This window comes from Aphis gossypii, chromosome X (assembly GCF_020184175.1).
Source record: "Aphis gossypii isolate Hap1 chromosome X, ASM2018417v2, whole genome shotgun sequence".
NCBI lineage: Eukaryota > Metazoa > Arthropoda > Insecta > Hemiptera > Aphididae > Aphis > Aphis gossypii.
This window is the reverse complement of record NC_065533.1, coordinates 16,799,782-16,819,923: the sequence shown is the minus strand read 5'-3', so window position 1 is coordinate 16,819,923 and position 20,142 is coordinate 16,799,782. Positions and strand designations below refer to the sequence as shown.

Sequence of the window (20,142 nt, the reverse complement as noted above, 5' to 3'; positions counted from 1 at the left end):
TTTTCCTATTTACGGCTTTTTCAACATTTTTAAAATTTAAAAAAAAACATAGTATTCCTAAAATATTTTTATGATTTTAGCATATATTTTCGAATATTTTTTATCATTTTTTTTTAACCTTAAAATGCTACTTTTGAGGAGTCAATAATGTCTAACTAACTACCAATGATTACCGCATTGCAATTTTTTCTTGTATATTTTCAATACCTATTTCTTTACTAAAATTATTTGTTTTGTTTTTATTTATAACGATTGATAATATATTTATTAAGCCCTTTTGAAGTTAACCAAAATGTTTCTATTATTTTTTATCGAATGCAGTAGCTTACGAAATAAGTAAACGAATAAAATCCCATCAAGGTAATATATATATGCCATATAATTCAGTGTTTACGACATTACAGCGTCGGGCATATTATTATTATCTACGAACAAGTCCAAGTAATGTAATATAGTTAGAGTATTATGAGGCGATAAATTTCACTAACGCTAATCCCGCGTTGTCCAGCTATTTATTATAATAGTAGGTACGTGTAATACGCCGGGCGTCTTGACGTCTGTATACGAATTCTCTCGAAAAGTGGAAAAAAAAGGAAAAGCAGACGGAGATGAACGTAAATACATTGAATTACTAATTTATATAAAAGCTAGAGTGGTACACAACGCTAAATATCATATCCTACTGCGACGACAATAGACTCAATGGTTTCAATAATGTAATTATATTATGGCAATAATAATATTACGCATATGGAACTGTTAAACAAAAGCTGTATAGCAACAATATTTAAAATAAAATAATAATAACAATAATATATTACAACTCAAAATTATATGTATCGTAGCGACTAGGTCAACGGATTAAATTCGGGAAACAAATAAAACAGTTAGTATTCATCTCTTCCTTTTTGTTGTATGGAGTAAATTTTAATTCCCAGACGCAGCTGTAATCGCACGGTCCCAGACCGACCATTTTCTACTTATAAAAAAATGCATTTACCACGTAGGTACTACGAATTCAAGAAAAACACACGCGGTATCTGTATACCATATTACCATACGCTATACGCGTTTGTGTACATTTCAGGGAGGCTTCCTGTCAACATTTAAATTAGGCCCTTATTTTGTTTCGTTACATATTTTCGACGTTTACATTTATTTTTTTCTCTGTTAAAAATTGTACACTAAAAAACACTTTGATTTGGGTGAACTAGAATAGACTATTTCTTCGTTTCTGCCGAGTTCGTAGTTTACATATCATTTTTCGTTTTACTCGAAAATGCTTCGTAATATATTTTTGATATGACTCTTATTGAAAACAGTTCTGTATTTCCCGGTCGTATAGAGAATAAAGAAACAAATAATATTCATTTTTTTTTTACGTATGACTAAAAATGAATATAAATCGAATGATCGTTTGTAGCTTATTTACTCAAAAACTATCCGACCGATTTTAACGTTTCACACATTGTTTTTAGAAATATCCCGAAAATTTAGAGATATTAAATCGAACTCCGTTACCTACATCTCGGTCGGTCGGATTTTTCCGAGTAGGTATAGGTACACCGACACGGATTTTGCCGCGGTGAAACTGAGATACCGCTAAAACCTGAAAACGTCGCCCGCCACGAAGGAAGTCGGGTTGTACAGCAGCTGCTATATAGTATCGTTATATCGTAAAACGTTTTTTTGAAAAAAAAAAAAAAAAAAGACGCCGCGTTTGTCGCCAGCTGCGGGGTGACTCGAGGCTACGACGACGGGTGTATAGAAAGCCGGCATACCGACTACCTATACATAACGTTGCACGCGTACGCAAAGGCGTACACCTATAATATGTGCGACTGCGGTTATTAGCATAATATACGATGTTATGAAAACCGAAACTCAAATGTTTGTTCGGTCGTCGTACCGCGTACATACAATATTATAGAATATTATTCTACGCGTATATATATAGTACCTACGCTGTAGTACAACAGCTGTAATGCTTACCCACAGTCGCCGTATACGCACCAGTAACACACGCATAATATAATACCCGTAGATAGAGAGCATTACGGTACGTGCGCGCACGACTCGACAGGATTTAATTAAATTAATTAAATACGAACGCCTTGCGTATACGGGTTACCTGTACTGGGTGTGGGTATAGGTCAGGACGCGATTTCGCGCAAACAATAATTCACAAAACTGTACGTAGGTAACCATCGCGTTAACGCACGATATTATTATTATTATTATAGACATAATAAAATACGCACTCAGGTGTATTATACGTATATATGTGGCGCTTCGTATATACGATATGTGCCACCGAACCGACTGACAGAATGTGTAATATTAACAAACTGTGTAGTGTGCAAACACTGCACTGTTATTAAAATTAATTAATTAATTTTTAATGTTTGATAATACGCGCGCTCTGTTATTCGATTATAATAATTGCAGTTTATTATTAAAACAAATAATCAAAAAGATATTAAATATATATATTGTTTTATTTCTATTACAGCTCGTATGACGTGTTGAACGTTTTTCTTGTGCGGTCGTGGCATACATAATATTATATTAAGCCTGTTAATGTGGTTTTGAAAAATATTTTTTATTTATTTTTTTTTTTTTTTTAGCTCGATTTATAGATTAAGATTTTCCACGGGGAATTATTGGTTTTATACGATGAATATTATCTATCGATTTTACATTGACGTATATTTTTTTATTTTTTAGTCTCCGCGCACTTTTTCTAATACAATAAATGCTGGATTAATCGGTAAAAATTTAAAAAATTAACAGCGTTATTGTCAAAATAATTATTTTGGTAGCCTATACACTATATTACTAATTACTATAAACACATTATAAACATTTACTAAACAGCAACTTGTCCGATTTTTTATTTTTCTGTTAAAATACGCAATTTTATAGACAAAAATATTTGTCGATATACACTATCGTGGTTATTGTTGGCAAGTGACATTTTATCTAGTTTGATTTTTGAAGAATGGGGGTGGGGCGTTAAAGGTTAGATTTTCTGCAATTTTTTTTACAACTTAATTTGGATTTTGAACTTTTCCTGATTAAATATTAGATTAAAGGGTAAATAAATTTTACAAAGAAAAATAACAATTAATAGTTTTATTTTGATAAATGTCGTGGTGAATCCTTACCCCTCCCCCAAACCAAACAAAGGTGTATTTTGAAAATTGGAACATCCATGCTGTGAAGGCAAGATCAAGGCCCACGCTTATGACTACGACGACTGGACGGATTGTCACGCCTTATTGTTGTACGTCTACAACTCGGTCAATATTGTCAATATTGTTATTGGCGCAGACCAAATATTTTTCCTCGGCGGTAAACAAACAGCAATACGTTATTACTGTTTAAATACACTCGATGTGGTAAAATGTGTGCATTCTTAAGTAGTTATTATTTGTGTTTTGTATATATTGGGTAATATATTTTCCGTTTGGCTCGATAGATCAAAAACCACGAAGACTGGTAGAAAAAAAATTACCAAGTCCTACCGGTGTGTTTTTTTCACAATCGTGAGTTAAAAATTTGTTAGAAAATTCCAAAACAAAACAAAAACAAAAATTCAAATGTTGCTGTATATTCCTGAATTTTTGACAAAACATTATTATAATTGTAGGGCTTACTGCAAAAAACAGAAAAGTCCATTACCTATTTGAAACTATTTAAAGGATGATGATCAAAAAACACTTTTATGGTTTGAAATTTTTTTTCTTTAATTATACTCATTTAAAATAACGATTCTTTAAAAAAATACCAGACATATTATATAGATACTATTGATTTATGTATGAATTAATTATATTATATAAATTTCAGCAAAATTTAAATAACTTGACCCAAAATGGTTTTATCTGATTTTTTCCCCAAAATTATTATTATTTGTTCCTTGCGAGAAATAATGTTTTATATTATTTTAAATAAAACAAAACTACATTATGTTAAAATTTAATCATAATTTACATCTTATCTGATTTTTGCACAAAAAAAAACCAACTTAGTCCATTTACTTAAAAACCATACTTATATAATATATAACTGACTAGTCTGGTTGTTGTGACCACTTATAAGGATTTTTTCCTTTGTTTTATTCCGTTTAAAAGTACATATTCGAAAAAAGTGGACTTTTCCTGCTGTACAGCAAGTCCTTTAATTGTTCGATACAAAGAACTTCCATGCATATAACTATAATATAATTAAATCTTAATATATATTTTTATAGAACCAGAAATTCCTGTTTAATTATGCATTAATTTTAAATAAATGGTGCACACAATATTTCATGTTTAAAACAGAACTGACCTTTTTCAAAGCATTGTTTTCGACAAAATACCATTGAGAATTTGAGATGTATGTTTTTCGTAGAGCAATTACTTTGACATTTTTTTTATTATTATTTAAATAAAACAGAAAAAAAATTATCTGGAAATATGTACTTAAAATAATGGAATAAAATTTAAAACTCATCTTTACATAGATGAACAATTTTTTTTACCTTTATAACAGTAAATATTTTAAATATCTAAGCGCCATGCCCTAAACTTTATTATAAATATTACCGAATAAAAACAAATTTTCCCACGCTTGGAAAAACAGTAATATTCTGAGAAATGAGTCGGGGGATTAGGTAAATATAGAGTTTGTGGTGAACGGCCCGGTGTTATAATTAAATAAGCACTCGACCCAAAAAAGGGGCTTATATTATTTTAAGTAAAATCAGCTCTATACGCGAAACGCGATGCCCTTGTCGAACCATTGATTTATATACACACGTCTAAACGATCTAACGCCGTTAATATTTTAATAGCACTAAATTCATTTTGACTTAATATGCAGTTCTTAAATTAGTAACTATTTTTTTTTTTTAATCGTCTCAATTCCGATTTCCCTCATCTTTTGCAATTCTATAAAATTCATAAATGACCTATATTTCATATTTTTATTGCAACCTTAATTGTGGTTCACTAATGCCAGATACCTATTTAGGAGGGAAGAGGTAGTAAATTGTACTTTAATAACAAAAATTACTTCATAGTCAACACTCTCAGGCCTTGATTAATAACTGTTTTTTTTTTTTATTAATTTGAAAAAAGATTTCCTACAGCCTGCATTAAACTTATATTGAACTTAAAAACTAATTATACGATTTGAGATTAAAATATTGAAAAACAAATGTCAGCACAAACAATAGAATATTTTCTTCTATTAATTATTAATTAAAAAAAAAAAAATGAAATAAACGAATTGAATTGATTCTACAGAACGCAATAGTTATTCTTCTCGTAGTGTATTTTTGAAGGGAAAACGATATTAGCGCCGGCGCTTGTCCTAAATTTTGACGATTTCAGTGTAAACAATATTTGAAATTCAAACCACATAAAATGTCGGTCATTCGTGATGTATGGATTTGTTGCTACTGTTAAATATATATATGTGTGTGTATAAGATACAGTGTATCACCGTTAGAACCAATTTTTCGTTGGATCGTTTTATCACATGAAAATGTAATACCATAACATGACATTTCCAACACACATACGTCTCGAATAATAATTTGACGCCAAATGTGCTCACTACGTGCATATGAACGCGCTTTCATCAGTCATCACTCTTAAGTTCAGGCGCCATAAAGGGGTGAAACATTTGATTCACGTAGCTTACAACAAAAATAAATTCAAAACATTTTCGATAGAATAATATTATATACAGTGCGATTTTTTTTTATCGCAAAACACATGATATACTATAATCACGTTTTAACCTAGCCTATCCTAATCCTCATACCCAGCGGTGTATACAAAAATTTAGTATGATTGGAATGTAGAGAAATCTTTGGAAAATAATTTATTTTTTTAAACAAAAGATAATAGTGTTTAATTAATTGTCTGCTATTTAAATGTACAACAGTATAGGTCGTTATGTTTGCAGTTCTCAGCATCAAAAACTACTTGATCGGTTTTGACGAAAGTTTCAAAGTTTGTTCATAAGATATTATATGTGGGAAGTTTAGTGATTAGTTTTAACCGCATTTGAAAATATACAAAGTGCTATATACAAATCGCCACGGGCGGATAGTCAATCTGGATCGAATTAGTTCATAAAGCGATACACCGAGATACACCAAAGAGATACACCGATGCCGTTTTTCCCGTGGATAATACCGTATCTTATGATTTTTCATTTTTTCTGAGTGAAGTCAAATTATAATACATCTAGTACCTATATTAATAATATAACTTTTAAAATATATTTTATATTTATAATATATGTTATGTAAGTACACATATTAATATTTTCTATTATTCGACTGAGATAAAAACAAACACAAAAACGAATTCGATTTAGTTTGTTGCTATTACTTATTTACAAACAAAAAAGTTGTCATACGAAATCAATATTTATTTTTAAATGAACGTTCGGAAATTCGAATTAATAAAAAAAATTGAAACAGTATACATCAATGTAACATAATAATAATAATAATAAAAAAACAACAACAAAAGAGAAATATCTAATAAAGAACAATACAATAATAAGTAGTTAAGATAATACGTAAAGGTACGTCTGGAGAGTCGGATTACAGTTGTATTCTAACAAAATGATAACACGGCATTATAAGTATTAAACGGCCAATGTAATATTAAATTACTCGTAAAACATTGTAATAGGTGTGGACGTATATATTTCTCAACGACTGCAAGTGATTACACTGAATATTTTACGGTCTGGTGCCTCTGTTGTACAGGTAACAAACTTTTCGCCACCGACAGTGCTGAATGCTTGTGTAAACAACTGGGTCTTCGAGACCGGATATTTACCGTCGATGTTTATTTTCAATATCCGGCATGCTTATATCTAGCTGTCGAGACATATTTACAGTCGTATACGTACGTTTTTTATGTGTACTCGAAATATCCTCGACCATTGTATGTATATCATACGACCAAGCATGCTCGTCTACAATTTTTCCACTTTTGATGAATTTATTCAAATTCTGAATACTTCAGAAAAATAATATCTTAAATTTTTATTCCATTTAAGAAAAGACCTATGGATATACAAATTTTGTTTTTCAAACAAGTATCAACCTTTTATACTATAAGTTATTAATCAGAAATGTTTTGAAATGTTATGCGTCTAAATCGAAATTCGAATAAGTAGTTCCTAAGTCGTTAAAACTTATTTACTCAGTAATTTTTCTTAGTACTGAAAAATGTTTTAAAAGAAATATATGAATAAGATACACGATTATATAAGTAATATTGGATTAATATTTATTATACTCAAACGATTTATATAAATTATAAGATGTTGATAGATTAATATATTTAGTTACTAAAGTTTCCAAATCATCATAACATCTATACTTAACTCCCTATCAATCCATTATTATCTTCAATGCACCAATTAAATAACAAATACATCAACATTTTCAAAATAATCTTCAGATAAGTAATTTTAAGAAATAAAGAATGATTTTTATTGGAAAAAATAAGTTATAATTGCCACACAAATCAAACTTTAAAACTTTAACTTTTTTTTTTTTTATTATGACCTTACAGTATTCTCAATAATTCCAAAAATTATAATTTTAATAAATTCATCGTTAAATAAAAATAAGAGTGTGCATGTTGGGTGAATCACTGTATAACCTATATGTTATATTGATTTTCATCCGTTTTATTTTATATTATAATGTACCTATTCATTAAGATTGACAATTCGTACAAATAATTTTTTTTAAGTTATCAGAGGTCAAAACTCAAATTTCATTTGCTTATATAATGTTATGGTCTCAAAGATTTAACAATTATATAAAATAAAAATTTAACCAGTAAAAATCCTAATTCGTCATATCTCACCAATGTATTCTGAAGTTCACATTTATTCAGTACACTACCTTTGCTTCAATGAATTTTTGAATATTTTCATATCATTATTCATAAAACTACATAAAATAACAATTCTATACTCGTATAGACATAGTTGCAACTGAAGTCCCAATGTCATATATCTATATATTTATTTAATTATAATATACTCGTATATTTAAACCCCCGTTATTTGTTTTATTCCCATTATTACAACAGTTAACAAATAATTGGATACAAACAATAAAAAATTAAATTGTACCAAATTAAATTGGTACATCAAGTTCATCTATTATTAACTTACGCAAAAAAAGTAAATTTGTCCACATCCCCTCGATCAACTAATACGCAATACACGAGCGATAATTTTCAAATACTAACGAGGTTAATTTATTAGGTTAGACATGCGTTTAAATTGTAATTTGTAGACTTCCACTAGCTTTCTGTATGAGGAACCAAGTAATTAGATTATACTTGAGAATAGAACGAACAAGCAAGCAATAAAAATAAATATTAGGTAAGCTTGAAGTTCATGTATACAAGCTATATTATTAACAATGTGATTGCGTCAAGTTGACTTTGAATCAACCATTAACCATATTGCATGGGTAAAGTGGATTAAATAATAATATATAACATGTTGCGTATAGTGAAAGACTAGAATTATTGAGAAATTATATCAATGAAACCTCGAGAATTGTCGTTCATACTCAAAATTAGCCTATCATAGGAAAATATTTTTAAAAAGGGATTTTATATTTGATGTTGTTTTTTCTTTAACCGATCAATGACATTTATTCCAAAAATGGGGTTAACGATTATACATAGTACGCGTTTCTATATAATAATTAATAACTATATAATACCGTTATTTTCTGTGCGCGTATCACTATTTTTAAGTCTTCCGCTTTTTTTAATATTATTGTTGTATTCTATAAAAGTAAAATAAAAATATTGTCTTCTTTTTTTATAATATTTCCAATTATTGCATCTCATTTTTCCTTGTATTCGGTACTTTTAATATTATGTATAATTAAACTTATATTTACATGATTCGCGATTTAATAAATGTTTTATAACTCATAACTAGTTGTAACAAATGATTATTTATAATACAAATATACATATTGCACACACGATTTGCCTGTTCTCGTAGATGCTAAATCGCTAACCAAAAAACGATTTAATATTATTAGTTATTACCATTGGAATACAAAATGCTATTTCAAACAGAAACTACTCGTAATTTAAAATAAAACATTAAATATCAATAATTTTATACTTTATTAAATTTGATAAAGATAGTTGGAGTTTTACATATCCAAATTAGATATATATATTAAATTTATGTATCTACCTATAAATTATTACTTTAATTAACAATTATACTTACCCATACATTTATTTTTATAACTGCTGTAAAATAACGATTATTAGATTCATATTATACGTAAATGTTTGCGCGCACGCATAGTTTAATTTTTAATCGTAAGAATGTACTTGATACTCGTGTGTTACTTATCTGGCCATTGACGTCAAGAACTAGAAAACGTATACAATTCCAACGGTTCTCAATTTTCAAGAGATATAACATTTCCCACAGCAACGTCTTTGACCGTAACATATATACATAGGTTATAAAACATACATTCGCGACTAGGCGAGCACTATGCAAATAATGGAAGAGATTCAATAATGTTTTATTGATATTGAACTGTATAGTGTGTACACTGTACAATGCGTATATATTGTATACACATTGGTTCGGTTTGCAAACAGAAATTATCGCTGTCTTTGATAAGTTATACTCAAAACGGACGTAAACAGCACACTCCGTAATAGAAATCCAGGGCTTTTACGAATCATATAGTTTTGAACAAGGACACTGCCTACAGCTAACTGTTTACCGAACGGCCCGCAGATCGGTTTAACGGAGGAAAATTTATCATCTGGGCTCAACCTCGTGCAGCCTTAATAATAAACAGAGTCCAATGGCGTAGTCGAGAATTTCTCTATTGCGATTAATTACTTAAAGTAAAAACTTAAAATTACACATTCACGTCTTCATAAGCATGACTAGGACCACTTTTCTACAAGTGCGAAGAATATTATACAATTTACTCTGAAATTCTTCTCATCTTCGTCTAAGTTACGCTTTGGACATGGGTGCAAAGAGGCAGGCGTGAATGTATAGATCAAAATTTGAAGAAGGGGGGGGACTGCAGTACTTTTTTGAGGAATAGACATATTATTTTCTAAAATCATTATCATAACCTTCATTCGTCTTCGTTTTTGCATCAAAGAATATATATTGATTACTTTGTTTGATGAATCCAAAAAGAGGGAAGGTTTAAAATACTTCTGAATTCAAGCCTATTTATTGTCTAGTAATATAAATAATAATTTAGACAATATATTTTAATAACACATTTAAATCATACCTCGTTTCGTGTGATTATTATGAATAATAATTATTATTATAATTATAATTTTTTTATTCAAAAACAGTTTTAGAAATAATCTAAATGAAATATATATAAATGTATTATCTTTTAACTTATCTAGATAAAGATTGTATTATTTATCTAATATTTATAACTCACCTTTGGTAATAATTAGTTTATACAAGTGGCTATGCCTATAAATGAATTTAAATTAAAACTACAACAATGTATGCAACTTGAAAACCTATACTATATATACACGCAAAGATGTTTATAATGTAACATATTTTGATCATAATACTACTTTTAACATTCCAAATTGTATTACCTATGTTTCGATTATTTTCGAATACATCAATCCTCGAGTATTTTTAAAATGTATAAGATAATTCATCAAGCATATTATATCGCTCAATAAATTTATTCAAATTCTGATACTTGACATTTTTAATTTTGAGTTATACTTAAAGAACATATTTTTAATTATTTAAATTTGTACACCATCTGAGAAATCTCTTGTATTTAAATAAACATTTTTTTTCAAATAAGATTCAACCCATTTTTAATGCAAGTTGTCTTTATTGAAAATACTAATGTATTTACATTTTACATTAACAATTGTCAATAATTCCAAGAATAATATTCTTCAAAAATCTTTATTTTACAAAAATATAAAACAGTTTTATAAGTTTTGAATTGAATTGAGTATTACAAAATGTACAATTTATAAAATTTTAGTAAATTAATAATAATATTACTACAATCTTCAAATAATTATAGCCCGTATTTCTTATAAGCTTGCTATCTCGAGTAGGTATACAACATTTTTAATATCACAAAAACTATAATTTTAAATTTCGATTTACACCCATCAATATTTATGAAAAATCTTATGCTTATACATTTTCTAGAAGAAGCCTTTTTCTTATAGTAATAAAATCAAAATGATTTAAAATATAGTCCTTAAGTATCCTTAAAAATTCCAAAAATCAGTATGTTTAATGTATAAAAAAAAAATTGGTGTAGGTGTGCTTATAGTGAATCATTCTATATTATATTATAAATATATATTAAATTATATTCGGTTTGTATTCTCGTCTTTGTCGACGTCTAAATTAAAAATCGAACTTTACCTTTATTATATTCTTCTCACGTCAGTATCCATCAATATCATATAAATACACTTAATTCGACGTTTAAATAGTATTTCCTTCGTGTCAACGAATAATTTACCATAATTATAATTTATTGTTCATTGATAGATATAAGTACTTAGTACACCTCTCTTAACGGTATTTGTTCACAATATTTTATCAAAAAAGTATTTTACGAGTGTCTATCGTCAATGAATTAACAAATATTTCATCGACATTAATTACAATAATAACGATAAAATAAAATTTAATAATTATTGTCTTGATTCGATATAATTATTATACTCGTGTGTTTAGAATATACGATTGTGTTAAAAGTATCTAAATTAGTTTTTGAACATTTCATCAAACAACCATTGAATAAAATGGATAGAAAAAAAAATCGACTATAAATAAATTAAGAATTAACTTTTAAATATAGATAGAACATAATATTACGTATTAGTAACGATGATCATTTAGAAATTGATGATCTAGATTCTAGATAATAATGCGTATAAAAACTTTTAGAAAAATACACCAATAATAATGTCAGTCTATGTTGAAGGGTGTTTTTCGCCGTATAAAAAATCATAAACTTTATTCATTAAATAATTTTTCAAAATACAATTTGACGAAATGTACGTGTCAATTTCATTTAAATTAAAACAAATCAAAAATCTCGTAATTATTTATAAAATTGTTTTAATTAAATTAGCACCAATTTACTCTAAAAATCGATTATAACAACCAAGTAATTAAAAATCTGTAATTAGAATAAAATCCATTTCATAGTTATCATATTATTGTACTTGATCCCTTAACCGAAAGTCGAGCGTTTACGGACTCCATGTTGATGTTAGTGTTTATAGGACGGTTAAACACGAGGGACGCGTTAACGAATTAAAAAAAAAATGCATATAACCACTTTGGGGAAATGGGACGACGTAAAACCGATTGGATGTATTATACTGAACGAAAATAATAAAGTCGAAACACACGATTTATGCAAGTGTGTATTTCTCTTGGTATTTTTGTATTCTTTTTTTTGGTTTGTTTGTTTGTTTCGTTTAAATCGAGATTACACAAATCCCATTACCGCTACATTCTTTATTATGATTTCACTTATGGGAAAACACGTCGTATATACTGAATAAACAATTTACACGTGAGTCATTGTGTAATCATATCTTAAAGCACATCCAACGTGCGCGTATAATGTTGCATCATTACCAACTAGAATACTTGATACTCATAGACACAACTTAGTAAAAATTTAAGGGATGCTTATCCCCCTCCCCCCAAAAACAAACCCCAAATGTACATTAGATGAATAAGTCACAAGAAATCTTTTCTTCGGTGAGGCATAAAATTAGTTAAAAACAAGTAGATGTGATACTCTTAAATTTGTCCAATATGTCCTGATGGCAATTTTTTTCTTCAGAAAAGCATCAACTTTTTTTCTGTAAATTATTAAACTATAATGTTTTACTTACAAACATAAATAATTAAAAATTTCTATTATTAAAATTAAAAATTCCAATAATCAGAGTTTTAATAAATAAACTATTAAAGGAAAATACGTGGGTGGAGTATGCTTTAGAAATCATTATATATTATATTAGGTACATCTTATAATATATTTGTATTATATTATTAAATAAATATTGATGTAGTTTTATATTTATTACAAATCGTTGGCAAATATACCAAATATTAGAGAAATAAATGTCCATACAGTTTAATTAGGGTAAAATATTATACTCTCTCGAAAAAAAATGTAGTCCTAATTTCATTTATGTAAGTACCTACTATGCACAGCAAATACAATAGACACGCGGTTTTTACTTCAGACACTCGTGATGTATCGTTAATTCGTAACGATTATGGAAAGTTGTAAACTTATTTTTAACTGTATTTTCAAATGGACGTCGGTGTGCCGGCGACATAAGTCTAATAACACGTATTAAAAACATACATGTACCCTATGTTACTCGAGTGGTTAAATTGTGATGTAGAAAATAAAAAGTAAGCATTTATTGCGTCACCCGGAAAAGTCACCGCACAACATTAATAATATTGTACGTTTTAAAGCCGGTACAAAAACATATTACCGGTGGATAAAGATGATAGTTTTAAAGTCCCATAGACATAATTATATTAAAACGTGCACCGAGTGATATAAACTACGCGTAATTAGTACGATATATATACTGCCCTAGTAAGCTAAAACACTGTAAGTACAAGAAAAAAAGAATGAAACAAAAACAAAACAATAATTTTAAAAAAAGTATGCTATGTAGTTAGAAAAATATGCTGCAAGCTTAAAAATGTTGTCTAACAAAAATAATATGGGTAGTTTAAATTGCTTAAAATATTTAATTGTTAAATAGGTAGCTAAAGTTCTGGAAATCGTTAATAAATTCATAGATCTAAGTTATTATACAATAAATTATAAAATCACGAAGCTAAGCTACACCGTTAGCCTATTGTTAAATTTTCAAATTTGTGAAATTTTATTTATAGTACAAATAACTAAAAAAATTTCGATGTTCATACATAAAAATCGAATTTTAAACAATGTTAGGTACTTCAAAAAATGTTGATCAATTTATAAATTATAATTTATTACTAATTGACTCCTTTGTTTGAAATTCTATTTATATTTATCAAAGTATAACCTGAAAAATATTCAGTTTTGGAAAATATATATTTCGTCATTCAAAAAAGTCAAAACAGTATTAGAATAAAAATTGTAAAAATCATAATTTTTAAGAAAAAAAAAAGTTATAACTTTTCGAAATAATTAATGTTGACATTTAAATTGATCACTTTTTATACAGTGGTTAAAACAATGTCGGAACGTCTCATTTGTTACGTGGAGAGCAGCTAAAGCATATAACTACTGACGTGGGTTTTTCATAGGTCCAAAATTGTGTTTTATTTTTAATAAACTACGATCCAAATTAATGGTTGCCTGAAAATTAATTTTAACAGATAATATCATCCACAGAAAATATTCAGCTAGTGGCAATGTTTGTATGTTCAAACCCGGGTCAGATTAAATTAACTTCTACGCGATATCATCATATTAAACTAAATGTACTACATGTCACTCGTTTTCAGTAACAAAACATGCCATGAAAATGAATATGCGATGTGCAAAGGCTTGTGTTTATTTTATCAGTGCAAAATTTACACACAAAAAAAGAAAAAATGCAACAAAATTCTTAATAATAAACCACATACATTTACTCTACGTAAATATTGTATTAAATGTGGTAACATTATATAACATATTTGTGTATGTATAATATTGTCAGATATGCAAGGTGATTCACCAAGAATTCCCCTCACCCCGTTATTTTTTCATTAATTATAAATATAATAAATTTAAATTGTACCTAGTTATTCTTAAGATAATAGTTTAAAATATACCTACTCGCGTGATGTTTTGGATATGATAGTAATTAAAAGTACCTATAATTTATATTTGTAAAATTGTTCTTAATATTATAAGAAAATACACTAAATTCGGTGTTAAATATATGTTATATTTTGAATCTCTAAGGAACCTTAGGAAATTATTTTTTAATAACTCAGAAACTACTAGTTAAAAATTTTGATTTGATACATTAATTCTTTTATCGTCTTTTTAATAATAATTTATATTAAAAAAAATTAATTCTCAGTTGAAAAAAAAATAAGCTTTTATCGCCACAAAACCATCCTTAAACGATATAAAAATATAAATTATTTGAAAAATGATCTTCGTGTATGGTTAAAATGTATTATTAAAGGAAAACACGGTAGTGAGCATACTTGGTGAATCCACCTATAAACGAATAATATACAAGTATATACAACGTGTACGAGTCTCGTATAATTTGTTTGTATTCTATCAACTTGTAGTATTCAGTAGTGCGTATAGAATCCGCGGGTTGTCGCTCGTTACATACACTATTCCACTAATGCGTCATTTGAAAATCAAACAATTCCGTTACCAACACACTCGTTTTACCGCCATAGTAATATATTTTCTGAAAATAATAGCACTCCGGAAATATTTTTATGTAAATAAAATATCCATCCGACAACAATCATTGTGTGCCGTGATATAGGTGTAATATTCTTTTATGGGAAAAAAAAAACTGAAACAAACAAACCGAAAAGAAATAAAAATCTCACAGACTTTAGTGCAAATGCAAGTAGCTTTTTTTTTTCTTAATTTACCCTGTCGTGAATTTCATTATTAACTTATAGTAAATATAACACAAATGGTGGTCTGTAGAAGGTTTTCAAAACCATTCAACTTCGTGGTGAAAAAAAAACCGTTCATATAGTTCACTCTTTTTATAGAAAAGTCAAATAATAAAAATATTCCGTTTTTTTTTTAAAAAAAAAAAAAAAAAGTTTCATTAAAATATAGGTATTTTATACTGAACAATTTTCTATCAAGAAGTGAATGAAAGAGAAAAAGGAAATACAAACAAAAAACATTTTAAAGATAATTAAAAAAAGAGAAGAAATTATTTTGATTTAATTTTCAAACATAAATTTTACTATACTCGTAATTTGATGATGAATTTATACATTTTATAGACATAAAATATTTTCCAATATAATCATATTCTAATAGTAAGTTTCATGAAACACTAAAACTGTTTTATACAAACAAACTAAATTCAAGTTGTAAATATCTTGGTCGTTAAGTAAAAAATTAATGCATAAGTGAACAATTAACAATTATTTTTACATATTATAGAATTTGAATGACGAAAATATAAAATATATTAAATGGTAGGTGTACAAAACGTTTGCTATCTATCCTATCTGCCTCTTTCTATATTGTAATCGATGAACCAAATATCATACTGTTTCGTTGTTTCTATCGCATCAGTTAATTTTTCACAATAAACGTACACGTCACAAATCGTACTAGCTAAATCTAATTGAAAATAATCATTTCCGACACTGATGTATAAATAAACAGTTATCATTAATCATTAACTTTCCTACCTTTATCGGTGTGGAGTTTTCTCTCTCCGCTGTCAATTATTATATCTTACCGTTTCGGTAAATCTCGATCTCATTTACTATTTAGCCATTTTTGATACGTTTAACTCACGTTACACAGAATGCGTTCACACCGCGCCCACGCCATATATTTGTTATGCTTGCCAAGTTTTTCCGTACTAACTCTGGACATGATCTCGTATTAGTGATTGGAATCGAAAACCTGTGTGCAGTTTTTCAAACGCGAAATTTCAAAAGGAATTTACGATAGCTATCCCATATAATTTTATGCAACAATATGCAACAATATTGCATACGCAACAAAAACCGTACTTTAATGCGTAACATAATTTTTAAGATTTTAAATCAACGACGAAAAGCGACTTAGAAGAGTCCGTTTTTTATTCGAACAATAATTAAACGACTTAACAATATAATGAACCATATAGCTAACTGTGAGAATGTTTTTAAAAATCTCACGTTCGTAAGACGAAAATAGATTTTCTGATCTCATGAGATAAATCTTAAAGTCTGTGTGGAAAATCCATACTTAACCCTGCGTATCGATTCATCGATGGATTATCATTACTTTATTTGACACTAGACTAGTCGTAGGCTGCATTCGCAATCTCAGCAAATGGTCATCACACATCAAACACCCTTAATTCTAAATATATATGTATTATATGAAATGGAATCAGTGAAAAATGAAATGATTATAACGTATTAAAATAGAGTTTATGTTTTAATTTTTTACGAGTACGACCTTGAATCACGGTCGATGAATAAACCCGCAAACACGCAATTCCTAAACAGTTGACGCGCAAAACCAACGCGCTTAATGTTAATATCTTACCAATTATATTACAATAGCTATGATGATGACCGTCTACTACCCAAATTATTGTATTGTAATTATGTATTCCGCTCAATTAGTTTCCAATCGATTCGACTGTCGTGGTCCCCGCGGACGTACCTTCCTATCGAAAATAAGCCGTCTGTTACAAGTTCAACTAAACTGTGTTAATATTGATTATCCCCTACATTCTCGGCTGTCTTCCTAGAGAACAGTACTAATATTTAATTATATATACTCCAAAGTATTTTCTAATCAAATTAGTTCGAGCGTTATTGTTCCTCACTACAATGTAATCCAAACGGCTCTTGCTAAAAACACCGTTATTGTTTCTTTTGATCGATTTTATTTCAATTGATATACAGTCGACGTCATTTGGGATTTAGCATCTGTCAGAATTTAAACCCAATGATTTATAAATGTATAGAATATAATATATAAATTAAATAAATTGTTTATTAAATTTATGAAAAAAAATCAATACACTAGATAAGCTTTACGACGATCATCTAATAAGATATAGCGAAGCCAGGCTACATCTCTCAATGACGTCGTTCATTTAAGGCTTGATACCTTTACTCACTACATTCATTTTATCTGTCATTACAGTTTTAATAGACAAAGAAATTATAATAAATTGCAATAACGTTTTATGTGACCTTTTTATTGACTAATTCTATAATAGTGTTTATCGTTTTTTTGTTTGAAGTTTTTCTTAGTATAATTTAAATTATTTATTGTATACGTTAGGTTGAGTTTTAAAAAATGATTATGCTTATGACGTCAACGATCGTCATGCGACAAATATAATATTTTATGTACCTACGTAAAATAATGAAAATTCTTATTAAATTGTCGATTTTTGAAAAATGTAAAAAAAAATACTGTTTGTTTTTAGCTATGATAAATATTTTAGTGTACCTATAGAACATAAATATTTAATGATAATAAACCGTATCGAATTATGTTCTCGAACATGGAACAATATTATTATCTGTTATTGACATTATGCACTAAAATTTAAAAGTACATTTTGTGTACTTTTAAGAAGTTCTATGAATTCATAATACAGTTTACGAAAAACAAAATATTTAGAACATAACTTACACAAGATTACTGCTGTTATATTTTTAAAACGTTATCGTTTAAAAAAAAAAAGTGTTTTTTAAATATTAATTATCGTTTATATTCAACATATTAAAGTGAATTTACAGTTATATCGTATACAAATAAAACAAATATATATAAAAAGTTAATCTATTGTACATATAACTGTAGATTTCAAGTTACAACACCAATAATAGCTATTATCACTCTTCAATAAACGGAAAGAGAAAAATTAAGAATCAAAATGTTGACTGATTATATCGTACAACCAATGTCTACAATTTTTGTTTATAAAATATTTATTTTAATGTAGGTATATTAAATATTATATTAATAATATTTTTAATATTAAATTTAATAAAACAAAACAAAACAAAATGTGAATAGGTAAATCATTTGTAAATAAATAATTTACTTAAAAGTTAGACAGATTTTAGAATTTCGACTAAAAAAGATCTGAATTCCATTGAAAACTGTTTGTTATTCTTGTTTTTATTTTTTACGTTAGTCAAACAATCATTATTATAATCAAACTTATTCTTAGAAAATTGATGAATAACGAAACATTAAGGTATCCTTAAAACATGACATTACAACACAACAAATCGTTTTTATTTGTTTAAACAAATTGTTGACGTATTTTCATATAAAGTATTATTATATTTTTAATAACGTTCTAATGTTTATTATTTTCCCATTTCGTTTTTCAGCTCCGGAAGTATTGGCTCAGAAACCCTACGGGAAAGCAGTGGACGTCTGGAGCATCGGTGTTATTTCGTACATATTGCTGTGCGGATATCCGCCGTTTTACGATGAAAACGACGCGAATCTCTTCGCTCAAATCTTAAAAGGTAAATCATATTGTCGAGTCACTTGTGCGTGTGATATATTGTCATTTCGTGCGCAAATCAAATAGGAAAGGTCTGTGCGTGCAGGTGTATATAAATCTGTATGCATTCAAATATAAATATATTTAAAAACATTTATTTGAATCATATTTCAGTGAACAACAAATTTTTCAAATACACGTCCTAACAAAATCACAAAATATTTTATTGTACGTGTTATATTTTTGCCATCAGATCCGAAATTTTAACGTATCTACTTTTTTCATTTATTTTACTTGTGTACACTATAAAATATGACATTCATCTACGATGTAACTTTTTGACACACAAAACCAACATTATGTGGTTTTATCGGAAACATAAACGTGGTTTCTAACTATCGAGTGGACACGCCTTCCTATCCGCAATATTCATATAATCATACCTTTTCCGCTTCATCGATGAACAAACAATCAAATATATACTTATAAGCATAATATGGAACTTAAAATACTAAAATATATATGCAGTCATACATAACCCCGAAATATCATTAAATTTAATATGTAAAATTTAATAATAATCACATAAATTTTTTAAAACATAAACATCATCAATCTTAATACATTTTTAAACGTTTTATAAAAAGGACAGAGAAAAAATACAAAAACTAAATAGTTAATTTATAACCTATAAAAGTAAAAATAACTACTCTTATTTGCATGTAATTTTATATAAGATATATTTGTTTCTTAAAAACTGATGGCTTCTTAATATTCTTAAAAAAATTAATTGGTAATCAGTTAATTATAATTTAATCGGGTTAATATGAAAATAAAAATTGTTAAGTATAAC

General features: G+C 27.8%; 1 protein-coding gene across 4 annotated transcripts in view; it reads left to right on the top strand.

Moving 5' to 3' along the window:
- LOC114131970 (calcium/calmodulin-dependent protein kinase type 1) overlaps positions 1–20,142 on the top strand; it is a 327,907-nt gene that overhangs the window by 289,110 nt on the left and 18,655 nt on the right. For all 4 annotated transcript variants that reach the window (XM_027997326.2, XM_027997327.2, XM_027997329.2 and 1 more), the window contains one exon: positions 19,171–19,311. In XM_027997326.2, coding sequence (XP_027853127.1) covers positions 19,171–19,311 — 141 coding nt within the window. The remainder of the gene's footprint in view (positions 1–19,170; positions 19,312–20,142) is intronic.